This window comes from Arachis ipaensis, chromosome B3 (genome assembly GCF_059453495.1).
Source record: "Arachis ipaensis isolate K30076 ecotype BB chromosome B3, ASM5945349v1, whole genome shotgun sequence".
NCBI lineage: Eukaryota > Viridiplantae > Streptophyta > Magnoliopsida > Fabales > Fabaceae > Arachis > Arachis ipaensis.
Genome location: NC_142438.1, coordinates 26,056,384 through 26,080,293, shown reverse-complemented (window position 1 = coordinate 26,080,293; position 23,910 = coordinate 26,056,384). Strand labels below are relative to the sequence as shown.

General features: G+C 34.1%; 4 protein-coding genes and 1 pseudogene across 4 annotated transcripts; 3 read left to right on the top strand and 2 right to left on the bottom strand.

Annotated features, from left to right (window-relative positions):
- Positions 1-356: 356 nt before the first annotated feature.
- LOC107630039 (chaperone protein dnaJ C76, chloroplastic) lies at positions 357-4,838 on the top strand. The gene is made up of 9 exons (XM_016333060.3): positions 357-790; positions 1,187-1,315; positions 1,405-1,534; positions 1,622-1,742; positions 2,665-2,746; positions 2,845-2,898; positions 3,366-3,404; positions 3,493-3,592; positions 4,511-4,838. The coding sequence occupies exons 1-9, from the start codon at positions 569-571 to the stop codon at positions 4,639-4,641; spliced, it is 1,008 nt and encodes a 335-aa protein (XP_016188546.1). The 5' UTR covers positions 357-568; the 3' UTR covers positions 4,642-4,838.
- A 2,437-nt stretch (positions 4,839-7,275) lies between these two features.
- LOC107634303 (uncharacterized) lies at positions 7,276-8,417 on the bottom strand. The gene has a single exon (XM_016337845.3). The coding sequence runs from the start codon at positions 8,269-8,271 to the stop codon at positions 7,516-7,518; it is 756 nt and encodes a 251-aa protein (XP_016193331.1). The 5' UTR covers positions 8,272-8,417; the 3' UTR covers positions 7,276-7,515.
- A 10,551-nt stretch (positions 8,418-18,968) lies between these two features.
- On the top strand, positions 18,969-19,607 carry LOC148570109 (putative protein FAR1-RELATED SEQUENCE 10). Its single transcript, XM_088506847.1, has one exon. It carries the CDS (start codon positions 18,969-18,971, stop codon positions 19,605-19,607), a length of 639 nt encoding a protein of 212 aa, XP_088362973.1.
- A 285-nt stretch (positions 19,608-19,892) lies between these two features.
- LOC107632754 (protein FAR1-RELATED SEQUENCE 5-like) lies at positions 19,893-21,301 on the top strand (annotated as a pseudogene).
- A 1,225-nt stretch (positions 21,302-22,526) lies between these two features.
- Positions 22,527-23,229, bottom strand: LOC107632753 (uncharacterized). The gene is made up of 2 exons (XM_016336413.1): positions 22,927-23,229; positions 22,527-22,823 (listed from the first exon to the last, which is right to left on the bottom strand). Exons 1-2 carry the CDS (start codon positions 23,227-23,229, stop codon positions 22,527-22,529), a joined length of 600 nt encoding a protein of 199 aa, XP_016191899.1.
- Between the last annotated feature and the right edge of the window lie 681 nt (positions 23,230-23,910).

The following is a 23,910-nucleotide window of genomic DNA, read 5'->3' as shown; positions in this document are numbered from 1 at the left end:
ATTTTTGTCAGCGATAAGATAATTCGAATTCATTTTTAGTAATTTATCCATCAATCTTAATTAAATCAAAATTATAAATTTAATAATAATCAATTTTTATTTTATTTGTTTTACAAATCTTTTCAACTTTTTTATCTTTTGCCGATTATCGTAGTGGCACTTCAACGCCAAAACAAAACTAAAAGGCACTTGCAAATTACAACACAAGCGTTTACCAAAAAAAGAAAATTACAATTTACAAGACGAGGTAAGCAAGTGACAAACCATGCAATGCAACACCTGTGCACGTGAGGACACGTGCCACCTCTAGTGAAACCCAATTCGTCTCGTTCTTTTTCCCCCTCTCAGATTCATCTCAGGGTTCGTGCAGATTCTTTTGAATGTCTTTGGCTGTGACACTGCCATGTCAGCAACACCACCCTTCTACGCCAAAATTTCTCCCTCCGCAAATATTGCAAAATACTCCATTTTCCACTCTCAACAATATCCAACAACCACCCACAATTATCATTATTATTTTTATATATTTATATATTATACTCAATTTCGGTAGAGAGTTGGTATTGGAATGGCTCAGTTACTCTCTCCAGTCCAAAATCCTTCACTGAGTCTGTGTCCAAGAACCACATCATCATGGCGTGTAATGCCAAACGCTGCAAATTCTTGGAGCTTTGTAACACACAATGGCAACAGAAGAGCCTTCAATTTTGGAAGGCTCAGAGTCGCAGCTGAGGAATCTTTTTCTACCACTGATGCTGTTGCTGATGACTATTATGCAGTTTTGGGCTTGGTAATTGATCAAACTCTATTTCTTTTTCTTTTTTTTTTATCATTTCTTATTACTTTTTGTAGAAATTATTAAAAAACGGAAGTAAAATTACTAGAAGTAATGAAATTCTGACACTTAGTTAAAGAGTCAAAGTTTCTTTTTGTTTTGACCATTAATGTTCATCAAAATATTATGATTCACTTATCAATTGGAATAGTGGTAGTTTCTTTTAGCCAACTAACTAATTCTTTTCCAATTATAGTTACTAAGTTCGTAATATGATTTTTGAAAATCTTAATCATAAAAGCTTCAATAAATTTAAAATAATGGATAAAAACGTATGAATGATTTTATATTCCACCAAAAAAAAAATGAAATGAAACTAATAAAAATTTATTGTTTGGTGGAATTTACTAGCTTCCGGACGCTACACCGGCACAGATCAAGAAGGCCTATTATAATTGTATGAAAGCTTGTCACCCTGATTTGAGTGGCAATGACCCGGAGACTACAAATTTCTGCACATTCATCAATGAAGTCTATGCAGTATTTTTCATTTTGAATATCTTAAATTATGTTCATTGAAACTTTACCCTATGTTTTCTGCATTGTAAATTGACTATTGCAGTGTGCAGGTGCTAAGCGATCCTGTTCAACGCATGGTTTACGACGAAATTCACGGCTATTCTTTGACATCAATAAATCCCTTCCTCGATGATTCTAGCCCAAAGGATCATGCTTTTGTTGATGAATTCAGCTGCATAGGTACTTTTTTACTTAGTCTTGCAATGATATATCTAGAAAGTTATGTAAGTTGAAAAATTCCTGTTATGTTGCAAAATTCCTGAACAGGATGCAAAAATTGTGCCAATGTGGCCCCTGATGTGTTTTCAATAGAAGAGGACTTTGGAAGAGCCAGAGTATACAGCCAATGTGGGAACCCTGAATTAGTTCAACAAGCAATTGATACTTGGTATTATTATTATTATTATTATTATTATTATTATTATTATTATTATTATTATTATTATTATTTGTTGTTGTTGTCTCTCTGCATGACTCTAATTGATTATTAATCATCCATTTTGGTCACTTGTTGCAACTTTCTTTCTGACGATGTAATTAAAGCATGATACAAATATAATTGAGCCACCTCAATTTTTCATTACTGTCTGAGATATCTAATATCTTTTTCTTATACTGATCTTAGTTAAAAAAAAAAAAAAGAGAAGAGAAACATATTCAAGTCATGATGAGAAATCCATACGACATCGTATAAACTAACATTTCGAGTGATTCGCAAAACATGAAACACAATAACATAGCACATGAACTCCAGATTCAACACACAATAATAGACAAGCTAAACTCTCAAAATTTTTGGCTATCCATTTTACCAAAATGAAAGAAAGAAAAATATAGTGTTATTCAGTATAGGGATGCATTATGTAAGCATATCAATTGAATTTTCATGAAAGCATGCAAATCACATGTTTTGATATTCATCCTTTGTCAACAATATACATATGTATCGAAACATCCAAGGGTTAACTCATTCAACTGATCATTAATTCCAAATGCAGAACCTTCATTTGTAGTTAAAATCCATTATGAGGCATAACAAGGTACCATTACACCAGGATTCAGTTTCATGTTTATATGTGAACAAGAACTTTTCCTCCTCAAGTTTCTAGATGATATATATTATTATCTGTTGATGCTATTAGATCTTAGAACTTCATAACCTTTGGTATGATAATGTTGCAAAAAGAGCCTCCTTCTGTAGGATCTTGAGCCATCAGTGAGATACTAATCTCGAAGAGCTAGAATTTTAACCTTGTGAAGCAACTAAGCCGATCGAGATTGTTGATTTCTTTTATTTTTTATTTTTTAAGCCCTGTTGACTGCATTCATTGGACTTCAGCTGCACAATTGTCACTACTTGAAGACGAGATGCGCCGTGTAGAGAGAGTTAATGTAAGGAGTCCGTTTCTTCCTTCAATTTTTTTTCCCTCTTATGATCTCTATTCATGAGTTTTCTGTCTTCATCTTCTTTGTTTTATACCTCTCTGCAGGTTGCCCTAATGCTTTCTGGTATGGGGTCAGCATCAAGTGATGTTTTCAGAATGGTAAGTTATTTGCATGTTCAAAGTTTTTCTTATAACTTCTTAATTTGCATTTTGTTGAGGGGGTTCAATAGACTTTCTCAGTTTGAAATATGCTTGAAATGACCATATTCTGCATGCTCCGAAAACCTGGCTGAATTACCTTGAATTTTCAACTTAAAACATCTAAGTATCATTAGATAAGGAATCAAACTCAAATGGTTTTAAATTGTGGTTGCGATTTCGGTTGCTTCAACTTCAAGCATAAAGGTGTGATTGTTTATGTTCACAACTTGAAATTTAACTTGTTACAGCTTTGATAAGGCCCATAATGCTATAATTCATCCAATGTTCGTAACCCTTGAAACAGAGGTTATAAAGTCATCATGTTATGGATTAATAGAATGGTTTTCAGGATATTATTCATAGTGTACCATATATGTGTGGATTATTTACGCGTTCTACTTCTTCTTAACTTGATCTTATGACAGGCAAGTAGCAGATGGGAAAAGAGGCAAGCAAAAGTCTTGGTAATAAATCTTATATTCTGATTTATCTTTCCACAAAAAAACCATGTCCTGAATTGAATACTTTATTAATGTGATGAGTTTCTTGAAGGAGCAAGCAAAAGTGAGAATGATGAAGCAGAAAGGTACTGATGCAACAAACTCATACTGGGACAACTTATGGGCAAAACCAAAAGAATACCAAAGTTCAGGTATGGCCATGTCAAACTGCAAAAACTGGTGTAACTTGACACATCACTGATTCCACAACTTGAACCTATAACGTTAAGGTCTCATAACACCACTAAATTGTCATTCCAAGGTTTCCCTTCATTTTTTGATATAGCAATTTAGAAATATTTTATGGCCTAGACACTCTTTCAAAATTAGATTGAATGTGAGACCCATCGTATATAGATCACACACCACATTCAATGGTGAGGAGGGATAAATTATTGCATTCTCATCATGGAGCATTTGGAATATGCTTCTTTCATTTATAAAGTGACATTTCCAATAAAAATACGGATCTATTCATAATAAATGGTAATATATTCTGCCACTTTGTAAATGAATGACACACAATCCACCTAAATCACTAAATGTCTATAAATATGCAATAATTTTTGGATCGAGAGGTGTGCAGTAGAATAAACTACAAGATGTAATAATGAATACAAATTACACATTTACACATTGAACAACTGATATATGACTAGTTATGCCTTATGATTTGGTTTATGTATTAATTATTGTATTACTCTTTATAATTTAACCAAATTTTTTATTAGTTATTTTTTAAAAGAAAAATACAGTCATTCTAGAATGTGTTTTTAGAATATTCCATAATTCATTCTACGTCAAACATAAAAACGAATATTTCAAAAAAAATATTTTTTAACAAAAAATAATTAGAAAGGACCTAATTAAAAGTTTTGATTTAGTATAGGATTTTAATTAAAAACTTTTAAACTATAAAAATTTAATTTAAAATTTAATAAAATTATAAAAATTAACAGAATAATTAATTTTTTGTTTTTTTATTTTCACAACCACAAAATATGAGAGATATATATTCTCTATGCAAAATTGGCAGTTATGATATTTGAGATGTTAATAATTTATTGCAGAGGAGGAAGTGAAAGAAAGAGCAAAAAGAGCTGCTGCTGCTGCTAGAAGATGGAGGGAGTACTCAAGAAGGGGTGTTGATAAGCCTCCAACTTTTAAGCTTCCAGAAGCTGCCTCAAGCAAAGACAACTGACCCAATATTTTACACACTATCTTATATGTAGCTACAAATCCCATGTAATTAATTCATCCATTGACCATAGTCTAAAATTAAATCATGTAAGTCTATTTCTTATTGTATATGCAACAACTCTAATCAAGTAAATATAACACGTTATTTACAAGGGTAAGATACAATAATAATAGAAGAAAGTTACTACTTTACTTCAATGTGCTTTTATTATGACTTTATAGAGATTTGTTTAAAAATAGTCCAACAGTGATGGAATTCCTACTAATTAAGCTCTTTCATTTAAATTGTCAACTTCTTCATTCAAACAACAATATTGTGAGCTGTTGTTAGATTAGCAAAATTTTAAATTTGGTTTCGTCATCATCGTATCTTCCATTTTAAATAGTCGTGAATGAGGGGAGAATATTCTCTCACAAATACCATAGCACACTCATCCTTCTTATCCAATTCAGTTAACCGCAACTGGTTTTTTTTTTTTTTTTTTCAAATCATGTCATTCTCATTCGTACTCAGAATATTGAGAACTTTTATTTTTGTATATTGGATTATGAGTGGTGAAGTCTTTAAAAGTGATCTAAATTAGGTGTTAAACGTTATTGTGGGTGTTTACAAAACGTCAGTGACGTTTTCACTTTATATAATTAAAATAATATTTTTTTTACAAAACGTCAATGACGTTTTCTCATTTTATAATTAAAAAATATTTTTTTACAAAACGTTGGTGACGTTTTGTTTTTTTATATTTAAAAAAATATTTGTTTTACAAAATGTTAGTGACGTTTTGTACTACCATCATAGCATTGTAAAATACCAAAATGAACAAATATTGTCGTATTTCACATTAAAATTATCCATATCTAAAAATTTTAGCCGAATATTGATCGATTTAGTAAAGTTTTTATTTTTTAAAAATGTACTATAAAACATGAATATGAGACAAGATATGACACAGGGTATATAGTTATACGAATTTTAATTTATTGTAAAACATAGGAACACAATATATATATATATATATATAAAATGTAAAATATTTTTTAAATAAAAATTACAATAATATATAAAAATTTTATTGATATTAAAATATAAATTAATGTTTCTTTTAGAAAGTACAAATACATTTTCAAAATATTTTACTAAATCAAGACTATATTTCATCGTACTAGATACAGATACAAATACAAATACAAGGTATAATAATTTGTAAACTATGAAATATAAATATGAGAAAATATTATATTTAAGAGTGAATGCTCCATCCGGCCCCTGACAATTATCTCGAAAGGACAACGAGGTCCCCAAGAAAAAAAAACACCCAATCCGTCCCCTGATAATTTTTTTTTGGGACTGGTTAGCCCCTGTGCCAAAAATATAACATTGATTTTTTTTTTGTACAGGGGCCTCGTTGTCCTTTCGAAGTAATTGTCAGGAGCCGGATTGGATTTTTTTTTATTAGGAGCCGGGTTGGGGTTTTTTTTTGTCAGGTGCCTCATTGTCTTTCAAAGTAATTGTCAGGGGCTGATTTTGATTTTTCTCTATATTTAAATGTAAAATAGTAATAAAAATTGATCCAATTGAAGAAATATTTTTAAGCTAACAAATAAATTAGTTTAACTTTGGTTGAAAACAGTTGGTTGTCAAGTTTATCCTATTTTACAAAAATAAATTACATAGTATATAATATGAGATTTAATATTTTATAAGGATTAACTAATTTGGATGCATTGAGATCGATAATATTTTTTTGCATAATATTTCACTAGTAAGTACTTTAAAAGGTCGCCTTCAAATAGCATAGTCTCTCCATACTCATTTAAGAGGTCGCAAATTTAAATGTCTCTATCTTTGGTGAAAAAAATTACTTAAAAGAGTCCAATAAATACCGGCGAAATGTCTTAAATTGTTAAGGAATAGTAGTGTTTTATGCCTTACGATATATAAACCGATATATCATATATATAGCCCCGTATTTATAAAACACACCCACACACTGTTATTCTTTCTATTTCTATTTTTAAATACTAAAATCATAAATATTTTTTTTGGTGACTACTAAAATCATAAATATGCTCTAAGAGACATCATCCCCTACAATAATGAAAATATATTATTAATTTATGAGTCAACCTTTTCTTCTATTCTCTTCCACTTTAGCCCAACCAATCTTATTATTGATTATTCACGAAACAACATAATTTAAGTTGTTGATGAGGTCCCCGTGTCAACTACGCTAACGGCACCTGTCTAATGTTATTGTATTGCTCAGTTATTGAATAAAGAAACAAAAAATTAATTGAAGGTAAAAAATATCTTTATATCAACTTTGAATTTGAATAAACAAATCAAGATTCTTCAGAGGAAGAAAACAAATTTACCCTACCAAGATGGCAAAATCAACTAGTACAGGAATGTCCAAAACGCAAATCAAGGTTACTTTACTCTCAAGAATTCTCTCTCTTTACGAATAAACTTCAAAATGATTTTTGAACACTCAAATCCTTATACTTTATATCTCTATATCCCTCTTATCCCTCTTGAATTTTATAGCGATTCTACTCCATCTCTAAAATCCTAAATTGCAGCCTAAACAACAATGGGGACAAAAATAAAAAGGAACATAGAGAAAAATAAATCTTGGTAAAAAATTGTACATATTGGATAAAAGATATCTACAAATCTACAATTAAGATTTTTTATTAAACAAAAAAAAAAGACAAATACATAAGAACAAAAAAAATATAAGGTATTTTTTAGGTAAAAATTCAAGTACAGTTATTTATGTGATGACAATTTAGTTAAATATATTAAATTATCTTACAATTTTTAACTATTAATTTCACATAAAAATAATTTAACGCGAATTTTGGACGAGGATTATCTTACAATAGATGCAACTGTATGAGCCCAAGACTTAAGATTGTGCTTCATGTCATTCTCATTTCCCAAAGCTGGCACCCTCCAATTGAACAATGAAATATTTCTAATCTCCTTTTGTTCATAAAAATCCCAAGCTTCTGATAAATAAGGCTTAGAATTCGAAACCAAAGCAATTCCATCATTTTTGTTTTGTTCTTCGTTTTCTTCTCTTCCCAATCTTTGCAACCCAGGTATCAAAGAAACCAACCTTGAATCTTTATCTTCTTCAGTGAACACAAAACCCAAATCCATAAACCCTTTCAGCTCCTGAAACTCAAGTTCCGTTAAGCTCTTGCTGCTGTAAAAATTGCCTCTGTTCTTGAATCTTCTTCTTTTGACTGTGTGTTGGTTTTCATGGCTTCTAGAACTTTCCACTGCGAATTCTCTTACGTCTGTTCCGGAAGGAATCGTCCTCAGTTTCTGTAAAGTGAGGACAGAATTCGGCGACGGCGAATCTGAGAAAACAGATGCCGTGTGTCCCAAGTTTTGATCACTGAAGGACCTGAATTCAAGTGTATTATTAGCTGCTTTTGCAACTTCTTCTATGAGCTTTATATCCGTGGAAAGAATCACTTGTTCTTCTTCTTTTCCTTCTTCCACCACCTTCTTATTATGGGAATATTGATCACGTTTTGAAAGGGCTTTGTTGCTTAAGATTGTAGTCTCAAACCAATAGGAATCTAGGAGTTTCAGAACTTGTTCAGCACCAACCATTCTTTTTTTTGTGGTTTGATTTTTGAACTTTGAAATATGGATTCAACTAAGATATGAGGAGGTTGAAGAATATCTATAAATAATGATGAGTAGTTTTTTTTGGAGATAAGAAGAGAAATTGTGCGACTATTTGTTTATTATTTCTGAGTGGCATATTACATTGATTGCCACTGGCACTGCCGAAAAAGTTTTATTATTATTTTTGGTGCTGACCACGCTAGCTTTATTTATTTATATTCTCATTTTATTCGAATATGCAACCTAGGAAGCTTAATGAAAATTTCTTTTGTTTGTCGGGTTTCATGGATATGACAAAACTCATATCCCGATATTCATTTCTTTTGTGGAAAATTGGACAATGAAAATATTTTGTTTTTCTTCCATTAATATGCAATTTCGAAACATTGAAAGTCAAGGGTTCTGAGTTTGATTACAATTATCTCTAGTAGATATAAATTTGTAGGATTGAAATATGAAACTTCAATCTTCCCTTTCTTCGCAGGGATTATGACTTATTTAATACAGATAATTCTTGAAATATTAATAAAGTGGTAAATTTAATTTGTAGTTTAGTAAAAAAGTTTTATATTATTTTTGTTATGTATCAATTTTTGTCTTTTTTTTTATTTTGTTTGTGTTGAGTTCTACTTTTAATTCATTTTATTAAATTAAATTGTGATGTTAGTTATTTTGTTCCTTTTGACTATGTTGGTTTTAGTTGTATCATTTACAATTCTGATGAATGTTGGTTGAAAGGTTGTACTAAAAAAGTTGAAGTGTGCAGTGTTCTTTTTATTGAATTGTATGCGATTTAGAGAAGTTTATTTCTAGTTTGGGATAGTAGATTTCGTGAGGTTATTTGTGAAACAGACGGTTTAAAAGTTCTTTTCTTGATAAACCAAAGAATGCTCGGTAAAGATATTCCAGAATAGAATTTGGCAAAGCATATACAAGAAGTTATGAATTGGAATTAGAGAATGGAATTTGACAAAGCATATACAAGAAGTTATGAATTGGAATTAGAGAATCTCTATTCTTGTAATTCAGAGGAATGCAAATAGTGTTGCAGATTGTATGGCTAAAGCAGCTACTTCTGGCGCGAACATTCAAGAATTGAAGTCAACCATGGAGTGAGCTTCAACATCTAATAGATTTAGATATGAATCTAACCAATTAATTTAGTTTTGTCTTTTTTCTGTTTAGTGCATGTTTGGGCGCCATTATTTTGTTAAAAAAAGGTCTTTTTTCAATGAAAAAAGATCTTTTTTTATTTTTTAACGTGTTTGGCAAATTTCTAGTAGTAAAAGTAAAAGCACTAGTAAAATCAAAAAAAGATCTTTTTTGAGAAGCTGTAATTTACATCTTTTTTTAAAAGATCTTTTTTCCTTAAAAAAAAGATGTTTTTCATGTAATAAATGAATAAAAAAATACTTTTATATTGTTATACCCAAACATAATTGATAGATAAAAAGACCTTTTTACATGAGATATCCAAACATAAAATTACTTTTACTTCTTTATAAGATCTTTTAAAAAAAGATAACTCGAAAAAAGATCTTTTCTTAAAAGCTCACCCAAACAAGCCCTTAGTCAAAACAAAAAAATCATCAATTTCTTCGTAGTTCTATTTAAAATACTCATAAGTATAACTCTTAAATCACTTTTAATTTTAAAATAAGTTTTCAAAATCAATTTTAATTTTATTTTTAAATTTAAAACATTCCATTACATCAAATCAAATTCAAATACTTTAAATTCACTAAATATTTTTTAAAATATATTCTTTTAATTATAAGTAATCTAATAAAAACTCATTTTATTTATCTAATTTTCTAAAACTAACTTTAGTTTCACTAGTTTAAAAACTCTTATAGAAAGATTCAAAATCATTCTTTAACTTTAAAATTTTTAACAAAGTTCAAGGCTATAACAGTTAGAAATTAATAATTCTAATTAAAAATCTCAAAAGTATTTATTTTTAAATTTATTACTTTAATTACTCTAAAATTTTTAAAAGTATTCGAGACATATCTCTTTTGATAAAATTAATCAAATCAAACTCATTTTTTTTTTAATCAAAACTTTCAACCTATTTTTGAAACTATAATCAAAACTCTTCAAATTCTTACAAAAATAAGTGAATCCTTGTTATTAAATTTCATTTAAACACTTAAAAAAATTTTAGCAACATCTTTTTTAAAATTCAGACTTTATCACTCTTTAAAAGTTTTATCCAAATCACATTTTTCAAACTTTTTTCAACAATTTCAAAACCAAATCATTACTCAAAATATATATATATATATATATATATATATATATATATATATATATATATATATATATAAAAGTCGAATTTCTAACACAAAATCTCTTTCTCAATAAATATATATATATACACACGACTTTCAACATAAAACCACTTTTCATATATATATATAAACAAACGAATCCACTTTCCAAATCAATTTTTATTAATAACCACATGCTAACTCAAAAAATCAATAATTTAGTCAGGTAGATAGTAATATACATCCAAAATATTTATTATATTTTCCTTGTACGGTGTCTCCACTCCTTTTTTTATTATATTTATTTTAATTCCTCTATCTTACACCATAATTAAATATTTATTTTATAGTACCCATTAATATTTTTTTATGATACCCATTAATATCTTTATAGTATAACAAATATTTTTTTGTTTTAAAATTAATTAATATTAGTGTATCAATACTCATTATCATGCTTATTGATTAAATCTTTTATACAAATTTAATAAATACACACATTAGTGCGTACAGTAGTATTAATTAGATTTAAAATAAATAATTTTTGTTATAATATAAAATATTAATAAATACTATAAAAAATCAACTATATTAGATTTATATTAAGATTAATCATTAAAATCAACTACAAAATAAAATACATATATAAAAAATATTATTTGTATATAAAAATTAATTATTAAAATTAACCATTATATATTTATAAATAAATACATATATAATTTAATTTATTTTTAATATATATTTTATATTTTAATATATATTTTATTTTAAATTAATTTTAGTATATATTTAATATAATTAAAAAAATATTAATAAATTATTATTTTATTGTATTTATTAATATTTTTTATAGTATAATAAATATTTAAATATATTTTAAAATAGAAGAATACAGATAAATATAATAAGAAAGGGAGGAATAAAAAAAAGTTGGGAGCACAGTACAAAATTTTTTTATAATACATGCCATTCGTCAATACATACTAAGGGAATAAGAAAATTTTGTTATAAATATTCATAGAGGTAGGTTAATCTTGTCATTCATAGCGTATATTTAATTATTTTTAGATGGATGAAGAATTAGGCTCAATTTTTTCGTATGTGATGTGATTGGATATGGAATTAGGATGTGCTAAATCAAATTGTGGAATAGCTTTATGTGAGTAGTAAGAGTTAGAATTCAGACAGTGCGAGTTCTGTGTTGCTAAAAGTTGCTAAATAAATTGGAGAGTCCGATTTGGTAGGAATGGAAAAATTTGAATTTCACAGCATGCAAATTAGATCATGCGTTTTGTATATATATATATATATATATATATATATATATATATATATATATATATGAATTTTTGTATGAATCCGAAAATAAATTTGCACAATTCGAATTGTATTTTTTAAATTTAAGAGTGAATACCTCATCCGACCCCTGACAATTATCTCGAAAGGACAACAAGACCCCCAAGAAAAAAAAACACCCAATTCGGCCCCTGATAATTTTTTTTGGGACTGATTAGTCCCTGTGCCAAAAAAAATAACATTAATTTTTTTTTGGTACAGGGGCCTCGTTGTCCTTTCGAAGTAATTGTCAGGGACCGGATTGGATTTATTTTTTGTCAGGGGCCGGGTTGAAATTTTTTTTTGTCAGGGGCCTCATTGTCTTTCGAAGTAATTGTCAGGGGCTGATTTGGGTTTTTCTCTAAATTTAATGAATCAGCTGTGCCTAATTGGTGGGTCCGATTTATGGATATTGTATATATAAAAGTGTGTAACTCGTAGAAGAGATCAGATTCCGTCTTCTTCTTCATCTTGCTCGGCTTCTTCCTCTGGTTTTTTCTATTTGTGTTTCTCTCCTTCTTGGTATGTAGCCCAAAAATCTGGTAGTGAAGTTGCTATTCTTGTTTAGGTGAGTGAGAGAAATGGATGACAGAGTTCTTTTAAAAGTATATTATTTTGGTCAGATTTTGTTACAAATATCTGAAGCAGTAAAATTTATTTGTGAAAATTCGTTAGATGTTGTTATTCTCTTCACAATCTCATTTGAAGAGCTCGAAGGTGTGATCTGTGAGAAGATAGATTCTGAGATGTCAAAAAAAATATCATATATTTTATACAGATATCCTATACCGGTGTTTAGTGGATTCGTCCAATTTCAAACCAAATATGTAACGGACGAAGCGAGTATGCAAGAGATATTTTTAATGTATATTAAAAGTCGTGCTCAGATCTCGTTCATCGAGTTATACGTTGAGTTCGAACAATCTGAGGCCGACTGGAATATTGTACGCGAAGATTACAATAGTGACAGTAAAAAAGAGTTCGAAAGCAATTACGAAGTTGTTAGACAAGACGGAGATGAAGGTCATGGTGATGGCATCATGGTTCCAAATGTGACAGACGTGGCAAATGCACTCGCAAACGAAGTGCCGTTTGAGGAGTCATCTTTCATGCGAGTTTTGGATTTGGAAGCCATGCATGTTCCGGAGTTTCCGGAATATATGAGTGCAGGTACGTAGTTGCCTATATTTATAAAAAGGATTAGAAGCTTGTAATAATTTATCTTGGGTATGATGGGGTAAACTGTGTTTGAGGTACATATTGGCTTCACATAGGTTGTTCTTGTGGAAGTGGATTTGGAGGTGGAGGTGGAGGTGGTGGTGGAGGTGACTGTGGCTCCTGCTCTCGATTGTCAACATCCATATCCTGATTACCCTCATCATTCTCTTGAACCACAAGATTAGACAAGTTCAAACGGTCCCCAAATTTTGTCTGGTACCAGTACTTGTAAGTATCCAAGGGATGCTATGAAGGCATCAGAAGCTCAGTAAGAACGTGATTAAACCTGTTTGTCCACTGCATCACCCAAAATGAATGAGTCGTAGCCGTGACCCAGTTAAGATTCTTAGGACCAGTCAGGACTTCTCCGTGTGCCTTGTCTAGATTCCATTCTGATGAGGAACTCCCCGAACAAAGCCGAACTGTCACCTATACCTATCGGTTACATGCCACTCAATGCATTCAAAACACACCAATGGCACCGTAGCGCTCCACACAACTGAGTGCATGTAGATGTCTGGAGAAATTATGTCCAGATCCACGCGATCGACAGCATAGGCAACCCACACAAACTGAAAAAAATAAAGTAAACTCATGATTACAATCCACTTCAAGATCACAATGACAAGAACAATAACAACAATAATAAGATTAACACTAACACTAAACCCGAAACAAATACTTCTTTAATGAAAACACACATGGCCTTCCTAAAGATCATCCAAGGCTTTCCTAAAGTGAGCAAGCATAAGATATCTATAGCGTCGGTTTTCATGCTCCCAGTTACGCCACCTAATATGACTTATTTCATTAACACAATTGGATTATAAATATGCAGATATGGGGTGTCTATAAGATAATATTACCTGTTTGCAAGCAAAAAATTGCGGAGTTTCCTAAGAAGCGGTGCTAGATATGGCAGGCGGATCCAAGCCCAACTGAGCAGAAGTGTTAGCGGACCATCGATCTCCTTACAGTCATAACGAGATGCCCTACATAACGTCCTGTATAGGTGTGCTAGGCATGCCGATCCCCAACTGTACTGTCCAATACTCCCAAAATCACGAAGCAGAGGTAGAAACTTCCAATGCACAGATGCGCCAGACTTGTCCCCAAACAAGATTGTTCCAATCAACAACATAATGTGGCACTTCACGTACCTTTGTATACTGTTTTCATCAGTCAACTGTAAATTTTCTTTTAGATCTCGCAGCCAGATCAGTTTTATGCAGCTTTCTCTACAGTCCGACTTATTGGGTGCAACTCCAAATTGGTATAAACACTCCGCCTCCAAGGCTTCAAAACTACTCATTGTCATCCCAGTGACTGGAAGACCGTACGTCGAAAGACCAAGAATTATTGCTACATCTTCAAGCGTCACAGCACATTCACCAATCGAAAGGTGAAAGGTATGTGTGGCTAGGTGCCACCTTTCAATTAGAGCATTCACCAGTGCTTTCTGATATTGGACTACCCCAATCTGAGATACATGATAAAAACCAGTTAATCGTAAATGCTCCTCCACCCTATCATTGTACCGATCCGGAGGGATTGGGTGATCACATATCAACATCCTTAAACTCTACAAAATCATAACAAATTATTAGTCAACTCATTAACAATTTCTAATTTACTACTAAACGATAATAATTTTCTTACTAGAGCAACTAAAATATTAAACTTGTGCTAAACTTTTTCGTAATTACAACATTTAGTAGTTACCATGTACTAATCCACCAATTTATTAAGTCTCATTAGTAAAAAATCTGCACAACTAACTCAACAACACATATTAATTGAAACCACACAACTATCATAAATTATCTTACTAAATCCAACTAAAACAAATAATTCTAACTTCTAAATTTAATTAATAATCCTAAAAATTATTCATAACTAACTATTAACAATAACAACTAATACATAATTCTAATTCTTATTAAACTAATAATGCTCTTATTTAATATTAAGACCTCAACTACAACCAAATTAATATTACCAAAAAAACAAATCCACTATATTTAAGTATTTCATAAAACCGAATCATGCTCAATCAAAATTCTCAACAACATTACAAGATTTAGATTAGTTGTTTATTTATTCACAGTTACAAAAAAATGTTATAATATCTAAAATTAATGATAAAATTTAATTAAATAATTATAACTTTAAAAATTATTACAAAAAATTTTAACCATACATTATTTTTTACTTAGTTATTATATCAGTCTAACTCAAATATTATCATTCATTCAAATATTCTCTAATTACAATTAAACAAATATTCTAACTATTATTTTTACATATATTCCTAAATTTTTAAAAATAATAATCATTCTATTTATATTCCTAAATTCAATTTCTAAAAACAATAATAATAATTAACTTCCTATCAATAATAATTATAATTATAAAAAACTAAAAAAATTTCCGAAAAAAATTACATAATCAGATAAAAATAATAATAATCATTCTGTTTACAGTCCTAAATTCAATTCTAACAACAATAATAATTAACTTCCTAACAATAACAATTATAATTATAAAATATTAAAAAATTCCAAAAAAAAGTAATCACGTAAAATAATAAACATTTCTATCCAACTTCTAACAACAATAATAATAACTGACTTCCTAACAATGATAATTATAATTATAAAATATTAAAAAAATTTAAAAAAAATTACATAATCAGATAAAAATGATAATAATTCCTAAATTCAATTTCTAACAACAACAATAATAATTAACTTCCTAACAATAATAATTATAATTATAAAATATTAAAAAAAGTTCAAAAAAAACTTACATATTTTAGATGGCTGAGATAATGTATAATATGAAGTTCAGGACGATCAACATCTCTAGATTTTTTTTCTTTGGTATTTTGATTTTTCTTCCACCATGCAAAGCAAGAACCAGTAGAGAAAGGAAGAAGAAGAAGGAGTGACTACTCTTTGATGTGAAGATGATAGTAATATCGGATAGTGGGTGTGGGTTCAGCATGGGGTAATGTTAGGATTCAGGGCACCGTTGTGGGGAGACATCTATGTGCGACATGTGGCTGGAGAACCACAACACGGACCGTCTGTTTTCGTGCCTACAACTCGGACCGTCCGACAAGCTGTGAGGAACTCACATGGTCCGATTTGTAGTGTTCTGACACCACACACAAGTCAAGCCCCTCTCTTCTTCATAACCACGTCTAACCTCACCTTTGCCTCCATATTAAAATTAAAAAATGGAAGAATTAAGTCTTAAAGTGACTCCTCAAATAAAAAATTATTTATATTTATTTTTGAAATTACATTTTAAAATTTAGAGTAGTTCTTTAAGCAATTTCTATCAAAGAGGGGCATGAATTCGGTACGCGGCTATACATAGTATACCGAAACGCCATTTTCTTGTTTGGCGCACCGGTCAATCGAAGGAGACAAGAATAAAAATGCATATTTTTGGTGGGTCTTTTCCATAATTTCGTATAAGTTAGAGGGGTCACTTTTAGAATTTTTAAAATGAATATATTTAACTTAATGGTCAGAATTAGTTGGACACTCAGCATTTGGTTAACAACTATTACTGCCGCTAAGTTCCTCCTCCAGCCCAGGTTCTCTTTCTCCCCTTCCTCTCCCCTTTCCCCTCCGTCACAATCGCACCCTCTTCCTCCCCTTTTCCCTCCGTCGCAATCGCACCGCCTTCCTCCCCTTCCCTTCCGTCGCAATCGCACCGTCCCTTCCTATCTCCACCACCGAGAACGACTGAAACCTCCCCACTGAGCTAACTTCTTCTCCCACCCCCACTCAGTGTTAACGAGTCTGTTCAGGCGGATCCAAGCATACAAAAAGCCTCACCTCTAACGACGACGGTACCTGATCTACATTGTCGGTTGTCTTCAGCAGTTGATGGCTTCTCTGTCTCCATCAATGGAAAGAAGGTACCTGTTGTATTATCACCCTTCACTTGATTTACAAATATCCCCCTTTGTTTCGTCATAGGTCTGCAATTTTCTTTGGAAGACATCCCCCAATTTTGCGTGTTTCGCTAAATTACCGCATTGTTGCTGTTTGGCACAGGGTTGCCGGGGATGAAGATACCACTAGGGGCATTCGTGTATGATAAACCCATATTTTATGATATATTTTGTGCTTAGTTTGAGTGATTTATTCAATCCTTCACCCACTTATTCATATTAATTGCATAGTTTTACTTTTCCTTCCTCATTATGTGATGTATGTGAAAAACATGTTTCCTATGCTTTAAAACTAATTATTTTAATTACCTTTAATTCCATTCGATGCCGTGACTAGTGTGTTGAGTAGTTTCAGATCTTCTAAGGCAGGAATGACGTAAAGGATGGAAAGGAAACATACAAAAATGGAAGGAAAGCACAAAACGGAGTTTCTAGAGAAACTGGCATCCACGCAATCGCATGGGTGATGCGGACGCATGCCAAGCGCGAATCAACAGCGATGCGGCCGCATGAATGACGCGACCGCACGCCTTAAGCAAAACACATATGACGCGGCCGCATGACTGACGTGACCAGGTGACAAGAAAAGCTCCGAATGACGCGACCGCGTGACCCACGCGGACGCGTGACAGAGGTCACGCACCAGAAATTGCAGAAAATGCCCCCAGCGATTTCTGAAGCCTTTTTTGGCCCAAATCCAAGTCCAGAAGGCATAGACCAGAGGTTATGAAGTGAGGGAACGCATCCAATCAGAGAGACGACTTTAGTTTAGTTTTCATGAGTTAGATTTAGTTTTGAGAGAGGTTCTCTCCTCTCTCTTAGAATTAGGATTTATGATTTCTTTTAGCTTTAGGAGTGACTCTCGATCCCAGGTTTAATGTTCCTTTACTTTAAGCTTCCCTTTCACTTTTGTTCATTCCATTACTTTAGTTGATTATTCACTTTTGCAATTTGATTTATGAATTCTTCCATGTTACAGATTACTCTTTTGAATTAATGTTATTTGAGGTATTTCAGTTTAATATTGCTTTCTTTTCTTTATGCTATTATTGCTTTTACTCTGAAGACATTTTTATTCCAGTAGATTTACTTTTCTTCTTTTGGCCTTGGTTAAGAAATCAGTAACTCAGGAGTTATCAAACTCAAACATGCTTGATAATTGTTATCTTCGTTAATTAAATTGAACTTCAATAATCCCAGTCTTTTCTTAGGAAACAAATAGGATTCGAAGATCAAACCAATTAATCCATTGACCTTCCTTTATCTTAGTAAAGGTTAACAAAGCGGAATTAAGATTCAATTCTCATCATCATTGATAAAGATAGCTAGGATAGGATCTCTAATTTCTCACACCTTGCCAAAAGTTTATTTACAGTCATTTATTTATTTTACTTGCCATTTAAATTGCTTGTTCTTCATTTACTTTATTCGCTAATTAAACTATTCGCTCCTCATTCTCAAAACCCCAATTTACAATCTCCATAACCAATAATAAAAACATACTTCCCTGCAGTTCCTTGAGAAGACGACCCGAGGTTTGAATACTCGGTTATCAATTTTTAAGGGGTTTGTTACTTGTGACAACCAAAACTTTTGTAAGAAAGGTTGATTGCTTGGTTTAGTAACTATACTTACAACGAGAGTTTACTATAACCTCTGAACCATCAATCTTCCGCTTCTTTCAGTGTTGCCGAGGAAGCACAAATGTCCGACGGAGCAGACCACGGAGTTAGATCGTTTGAGGGCGAAGGCTTTGCAGGGATGGAGTCGGACGAGTACGATTTTTAGGAAGATGAAACAGAACACGACCATCATACAGAGGCCGATGTCGACAATGGGATGCGGTTAAATTGGAAGACAATTTGGACAGTGTCGGAGGAATGTCTGACAATTATTCGGATGATGACTTATACACTGTTGATTCCGGCGAATCGATAGGTTGGATTGATTTTTTGAACTTGAGCGAGGAGGAGGTTCTCCGCTTTAATTTCACAGATGTTTACATTGCATTTGAGTTCTACCAGCAATATGCAAAGCACCATGGCTTCGGCGCGAGACGTTTCAGAAGTGAAAAACGTGGTGAATTAAGGATACGGCAGGAGTTCGTGTGCCACCGACAAGGGTACCGATCCCCGAAGTTCTACTCGATGCCTAACCAGCAGAAGAGGCCGAGGGCCGAGACACGGTGTGGATGCCCTGCAAGGATGCTACTTTGCATGGACGATGAATCAGGACGTTGGTGCGTTGCGTACTTTTCAGACGCGCATAACCACCACGTTCTTGAGTTGCGATTTTCTTCCATGCTCCCAGGCCATCGAAGGATGAGCGAAGCGGACATCGAGCAGATGAACGACATGCGTAAAGGAAGCATTGGCGTCTCGCGAATCCATGGTTTTATGGCGAGCCTAGCCGGCGGGTATCATAATGTCCCGTACACAACAAGGGACATGCACAATGTAAATGTGAAGCAACGAAGGGAGGGTGGCCTAGATGCGAAATCGTGCTTAAGGTATCTCTGAGAGTGCAAGTCAAATGATCCAGCACTTTACTATAAGGAAGTTGTTGACGGTGAGGGCGTGTTACAACATTTGTTTTGGTGTGATGGCACCAACCAAATTGATTACCAGGTATTTGGAGACGTGGTCGCATTTGATGCAACGTACAAGAAAAATGTTTACCTTTCACCTCTTGTAGTGTTCTCCGATGTGAATCACCACAACCAAACAGTTGTCTTTGCCGCTGCACTAGTGGCAGACGAGAAAGAAAAGACCTATGTCTGGCTGCTTCAACAGTTGCAAACCTCAATGAAAGGGAAGGCTCCCGCATCCATAATAACCGACGGTGACAGGCAAATGAAGTCTGCGATCGAGCAAGTTTTTCTAGAGGCTCACCATCGACTATGTGCTTGGCATCTACTCCGAAACGCCACGAGCAACATCGGAAAGCCTAAATTCACCAGGATGTTTAGGGATTGCATGCTTGGCGACTACGAGGTCGGAACATTCCAGAGAAAGTGGTTTGAGATGGTTGAGAAATTTGGCGTCGCCGATAAAATATGGGTACAAGACATGTACGAGAGAAGGTACAGTTGGGCCACAGCACACATACGAGGAAAGTTCTTTGCCGGATTTCGCACAACCTCAAGGTGCGAGGGCTTACACGCTGTGATATCACGGTATGTTAAGTCTCGATACAGTTACACTGATTTTTTATGTCATTTCCATCGATGCTTGATGTTCGTGCGTGCAAAGAAAATAGAGGCTGATTTCGAGTGTGCAAATGGTGACCCTATTATGACCACCAACCTGAAACAGTTGGAGCGGGGTGCAGCCGAGAACTACACTCGGACAATATTCTATTTGTTTGTTCACATTCTTGACAGGGCCTGTGCAATGAGGGTGGTTGATTCTGAAGACAACGGTTCGTATTTTATCCACACCGTCTCTCGATACGGCACTCCAGGGAAGGATTGGCGTGTTGTTGCAACGTCTGATATGAGCGAAGTCCGATGCACGTGCATGAGAATGGAATGTTTCGGGGTCCCCTGCGAACATATAATTGCGGTGCTTGTTCTTAACAATGTTCATGAGATCCCAAGTTCTCTGATATTGCCGAGATGGACCAAGGATGTAAAACTTATGGTGGTGCAGTCGATGGGCGTGATTTGGAAAAAACACTGAAAAGTTCCAGTTTGCAAGAGACATTGCATGCTGATGCTGATGCTGAAGCACTTCGAGAACGAACATGCAGCAGACACCAGTTTTTCACCCGAGGGGCCACCCACTGCGGGTGGCAGAGCCCCGGCACGGAATCCACCCAAGCGCAATACAAAGGGTAACGGTGATGACGGTGGAAAGAAAACCAAGCGATGTCGTTTGTGCCGCGAGGTGGGACATAATAGGACGACGTGTCCGGACCGCCGCACAATGGAGTCATCTAGCGCAGTTGCAGATGAAATGGATTCGATGGACACTGACATGGTGGGTTAGTCGTTTTATAGATGATCTAGTTAACATTTATGCCCTGTTAAATGGTTCTAATAATTTGGTTTTTACATTGGTGTCAGCTCTATGATAACCTATCGGGGGATCTGTATGCGACTGCGGAGATTCCTTCGTTCCGATGCTCCGACAGTGACACGCAGGCTGGGTTTGTTGACAGTGACTTCGCTGGGACTAACACGTCCGGGCCAGTCATGTCTCTCGCCGATTGAGCAAAGGGGGCCTATAGTCGTCACTGTCGTGCGTTGCAACGGTATGTTAGTCGAACTTTTCACATTCTCCGGTAGGCGGTAGCCAGACACCGAATATTGTCTGCATTTCATGTTGGTATAGAACCACTATTTGAATTACAGAGTTTATTTTGTTAAACTACATATACCTAAGGATGTCTATATGTCGTCGACATCCAAAATTTTTTTTTGCTATGTTGGCTTTCGTTGGTATGTGGCTGTGCTCTAGAATTAACTGATTTTAATCGTGTATTTTCAGTAAAACCATAGAGCTAAACGGACGACTGATTCCAGAAGTGGAGGTGTGAAGTGGTGTCGTGCGAAGAGCTGCAAATCCACTGTCAAACCCGATGTATTATATATCGTTCATTGTCGACCCTTTTGTTGAACCGGACATGGTAGTTAGGGGCATCTTTATAGCGATTCTATATTTAGTGGATATTTTGTATGCATGTTGGGGATGTTAAGTGGATATTTTGTATGTAACGTTGTGTAGTAGCTTGTGTACTCATTTGAAACCGAATTTGGTTCAATCGCAGTTTTGAAATGCTTTGTAACTTGTAAAAGGTCATGGCTTCTGGATGTAATTTAAAGCACCCGATTAAAACACTAGATGTGATGAATTAAATACACTGAATGAAGCACGGTAACAACTCTGAATCAACAAACAACTACTACTAATTAGCATTTTTAGGAGATTAACAAATCATTGCGAAGTTTCAAAAGTCAAAATTACAAAAATTAGGTAAAGTTGATCGAAAAATTGAAAATTCCTCAGTCGTAATAGTAGAGGGTGATGTGGTTCTGTAAAAAACACATAAACAACAGACTAACGCAGTTTTTTCCAACGAAAATAATTTGACCATGTCCCATATTAACACCGGCCGACGACTACTTCAGTCATTCAAACTTTAAAGCCATTAGCACTAATTGACATACATTTCTAATCCTGGGAGAACACTTTACTTGCATTGCTATATGCACATTAACAAAAGAAAAGATTATCGTGTTTAGTATCTAAAGCATAGGTTAAGGAGGGCAAGGTAGAATTGTATGCTTGGAAATAAAATATAGATTAAAGATATTAATATATTGACATGCAACTTGCAGCATTGTACTTTACAAATGGAGGCAAGAAAACAACATGGATCGAGTGTACTTGGATGGGGGTGGGGGTGGTGGTTGCGGGTTTAGTACACAGGAGTTCTCAATATATATGCAGACGGTAGTCTTGCGGCGCCAGCCGCTCGAAGACACACACATGGCCGTGTCTTAGTTGGCATGCAGTTGCTAGGACAGACCAGCCTACTCCAAAACATCCGTTCGTCCTCCCGGCATAGTGCCTATACTGAACGGTCCAAGCGCCCCTCTCGTTGGTAATCGAAATTGTGCTATCCTCGTAGACTTCCGGCAAAGGTGGGACATTTGGCTGGAAGCGAAACATATTTTTTAGAGTGAGTGCAATGAAATAATTGGCTAGAACAATAGCACCAGAAATAGTTGCCTTTTAAAATGAACATTTATAGTATAGACCATAGAGTTACCAATTATGATCCAACATAATGTAATTCGGTGAGGACATATATGTTAATTGTCAGCACACTTACGAGAAGACGGGATGTCATGGGGTATACGATTGACACAACAAAGAATGGATTGGTCGATCTGAACCCGTTGGCTATGTGCATTGTCCTGGGGGCCGTCGGATACATTATACAAGTGCAGTCTGTTCCCGGTCCGTCATGAGCCAAGTAGTTTATTTCCATTGTATGCCCGTTGAAGAACATGGCATACATGGTATTTTGAATGTTGTGATAACGGAACAGGACCAGCCACTCATCCCTTAGGCCGTAGTGTTCCCTAACAGTGTCCCATCCTCCACGAAGCACGATCCTTCCATTAGGTTCCATATTCTAGCCCACGCGATGATGCTGTCCTGTAGGCATGATTAGGGTTAAGGGTCGCGGTAAGGACCGACCATAATCCCGCGAGAACCGTCGCGGCAGCATCTGTAGCGGATGGTGAAAAAAAATGCGGTGTCATACATTGATTGATGATTGCAGGTAGAAAAGGAATTGAAATTGGCGTCTATACCAGTGTATCAAAGTCGTTCACCGGGATTATCGCGAAGAACTGGACTGTGTAGTTGCCATGTGCCGGTATTGCTGGAAGACTTCCATGTCGTAAGTTTCTGCTGGCACAACATAAAGCAGCAGAAAACACACGCTTTACTCAAGTTCATATAGCATATAGAAAACCCGTTAAATAATCGTGTTACCTTCCATAGTTGATCTCGCAGAAACTTGTGCCATGGATGGCTACATAGAAAAACTTTGGTTGGTGATACGATAATAGCAGCATGGAACCTATTCGAAGATGGTAGTGTTCGTAAAAATGCCGCCACCCTCCGGTGAAGACGATTCGATGCGGATGCTCCTCCTCGACGCCCCACAAGATGCTCCACGACTGACCATTTGTGGTGCTTATCTCAATGGGTTGCTCATGGTCTCCCGGGCAAGGTTGGAGAAGGTCGTCAGTATTCTCTACACGATTAAGAAAGCGATAATGATGTGTCCTTGCATGCGGGTCTT

Coding starts and splice junctions, on each gene's coding strand:
- LOC107630039 (XM_016333060.3), top strand. CDS start 569: ATGGCTCAGTTACTCTCTCCAGTCCAAAATCCTTCACTGAGTCTGTGT. Junction 1,316..1,404: donor TCATCAATGAAGTCTATGCA/GTATTTTTCATT, acceptor TGCAGTGTGCAG/GTGCTAAGCGATCCTGTTCA. Junction 3,405..3,492: donor AGAGGCAAGCAAAAGTCTTG/GTAATAAATCTT, acceptor AGTTTCTTGAAG/GAGCAAGCAAAAGTGAGAAT.
- LOC107632753 (XM_016336413.1), bottom strand. CDS start 23,229: ATGGAACCTAATGGAAGGATCGTGCTTCGTGGAGGATGGGACACTGTT. Junction 22,824..22,926: donor CCATGACATCCCGTCTTCTC/GTAAGTGTGCTG, acceptor TCATTTTAAAAG/GCAACTATTTCTGGTGCTAT.
- LOC148570109 (XM_088506847.1), top strand. CDS start 18,969: ATGTCTGACAATTATTCGGATGATGACTTATACACTGTTGATTCCGGC.
- LOC107634303 (XM_016337845.3), bottom strand. CDS start 8,271: ATGGTTGGTGCTGAACAAGTTCTGAAACTCCTAGATTCCTATTGGTTT.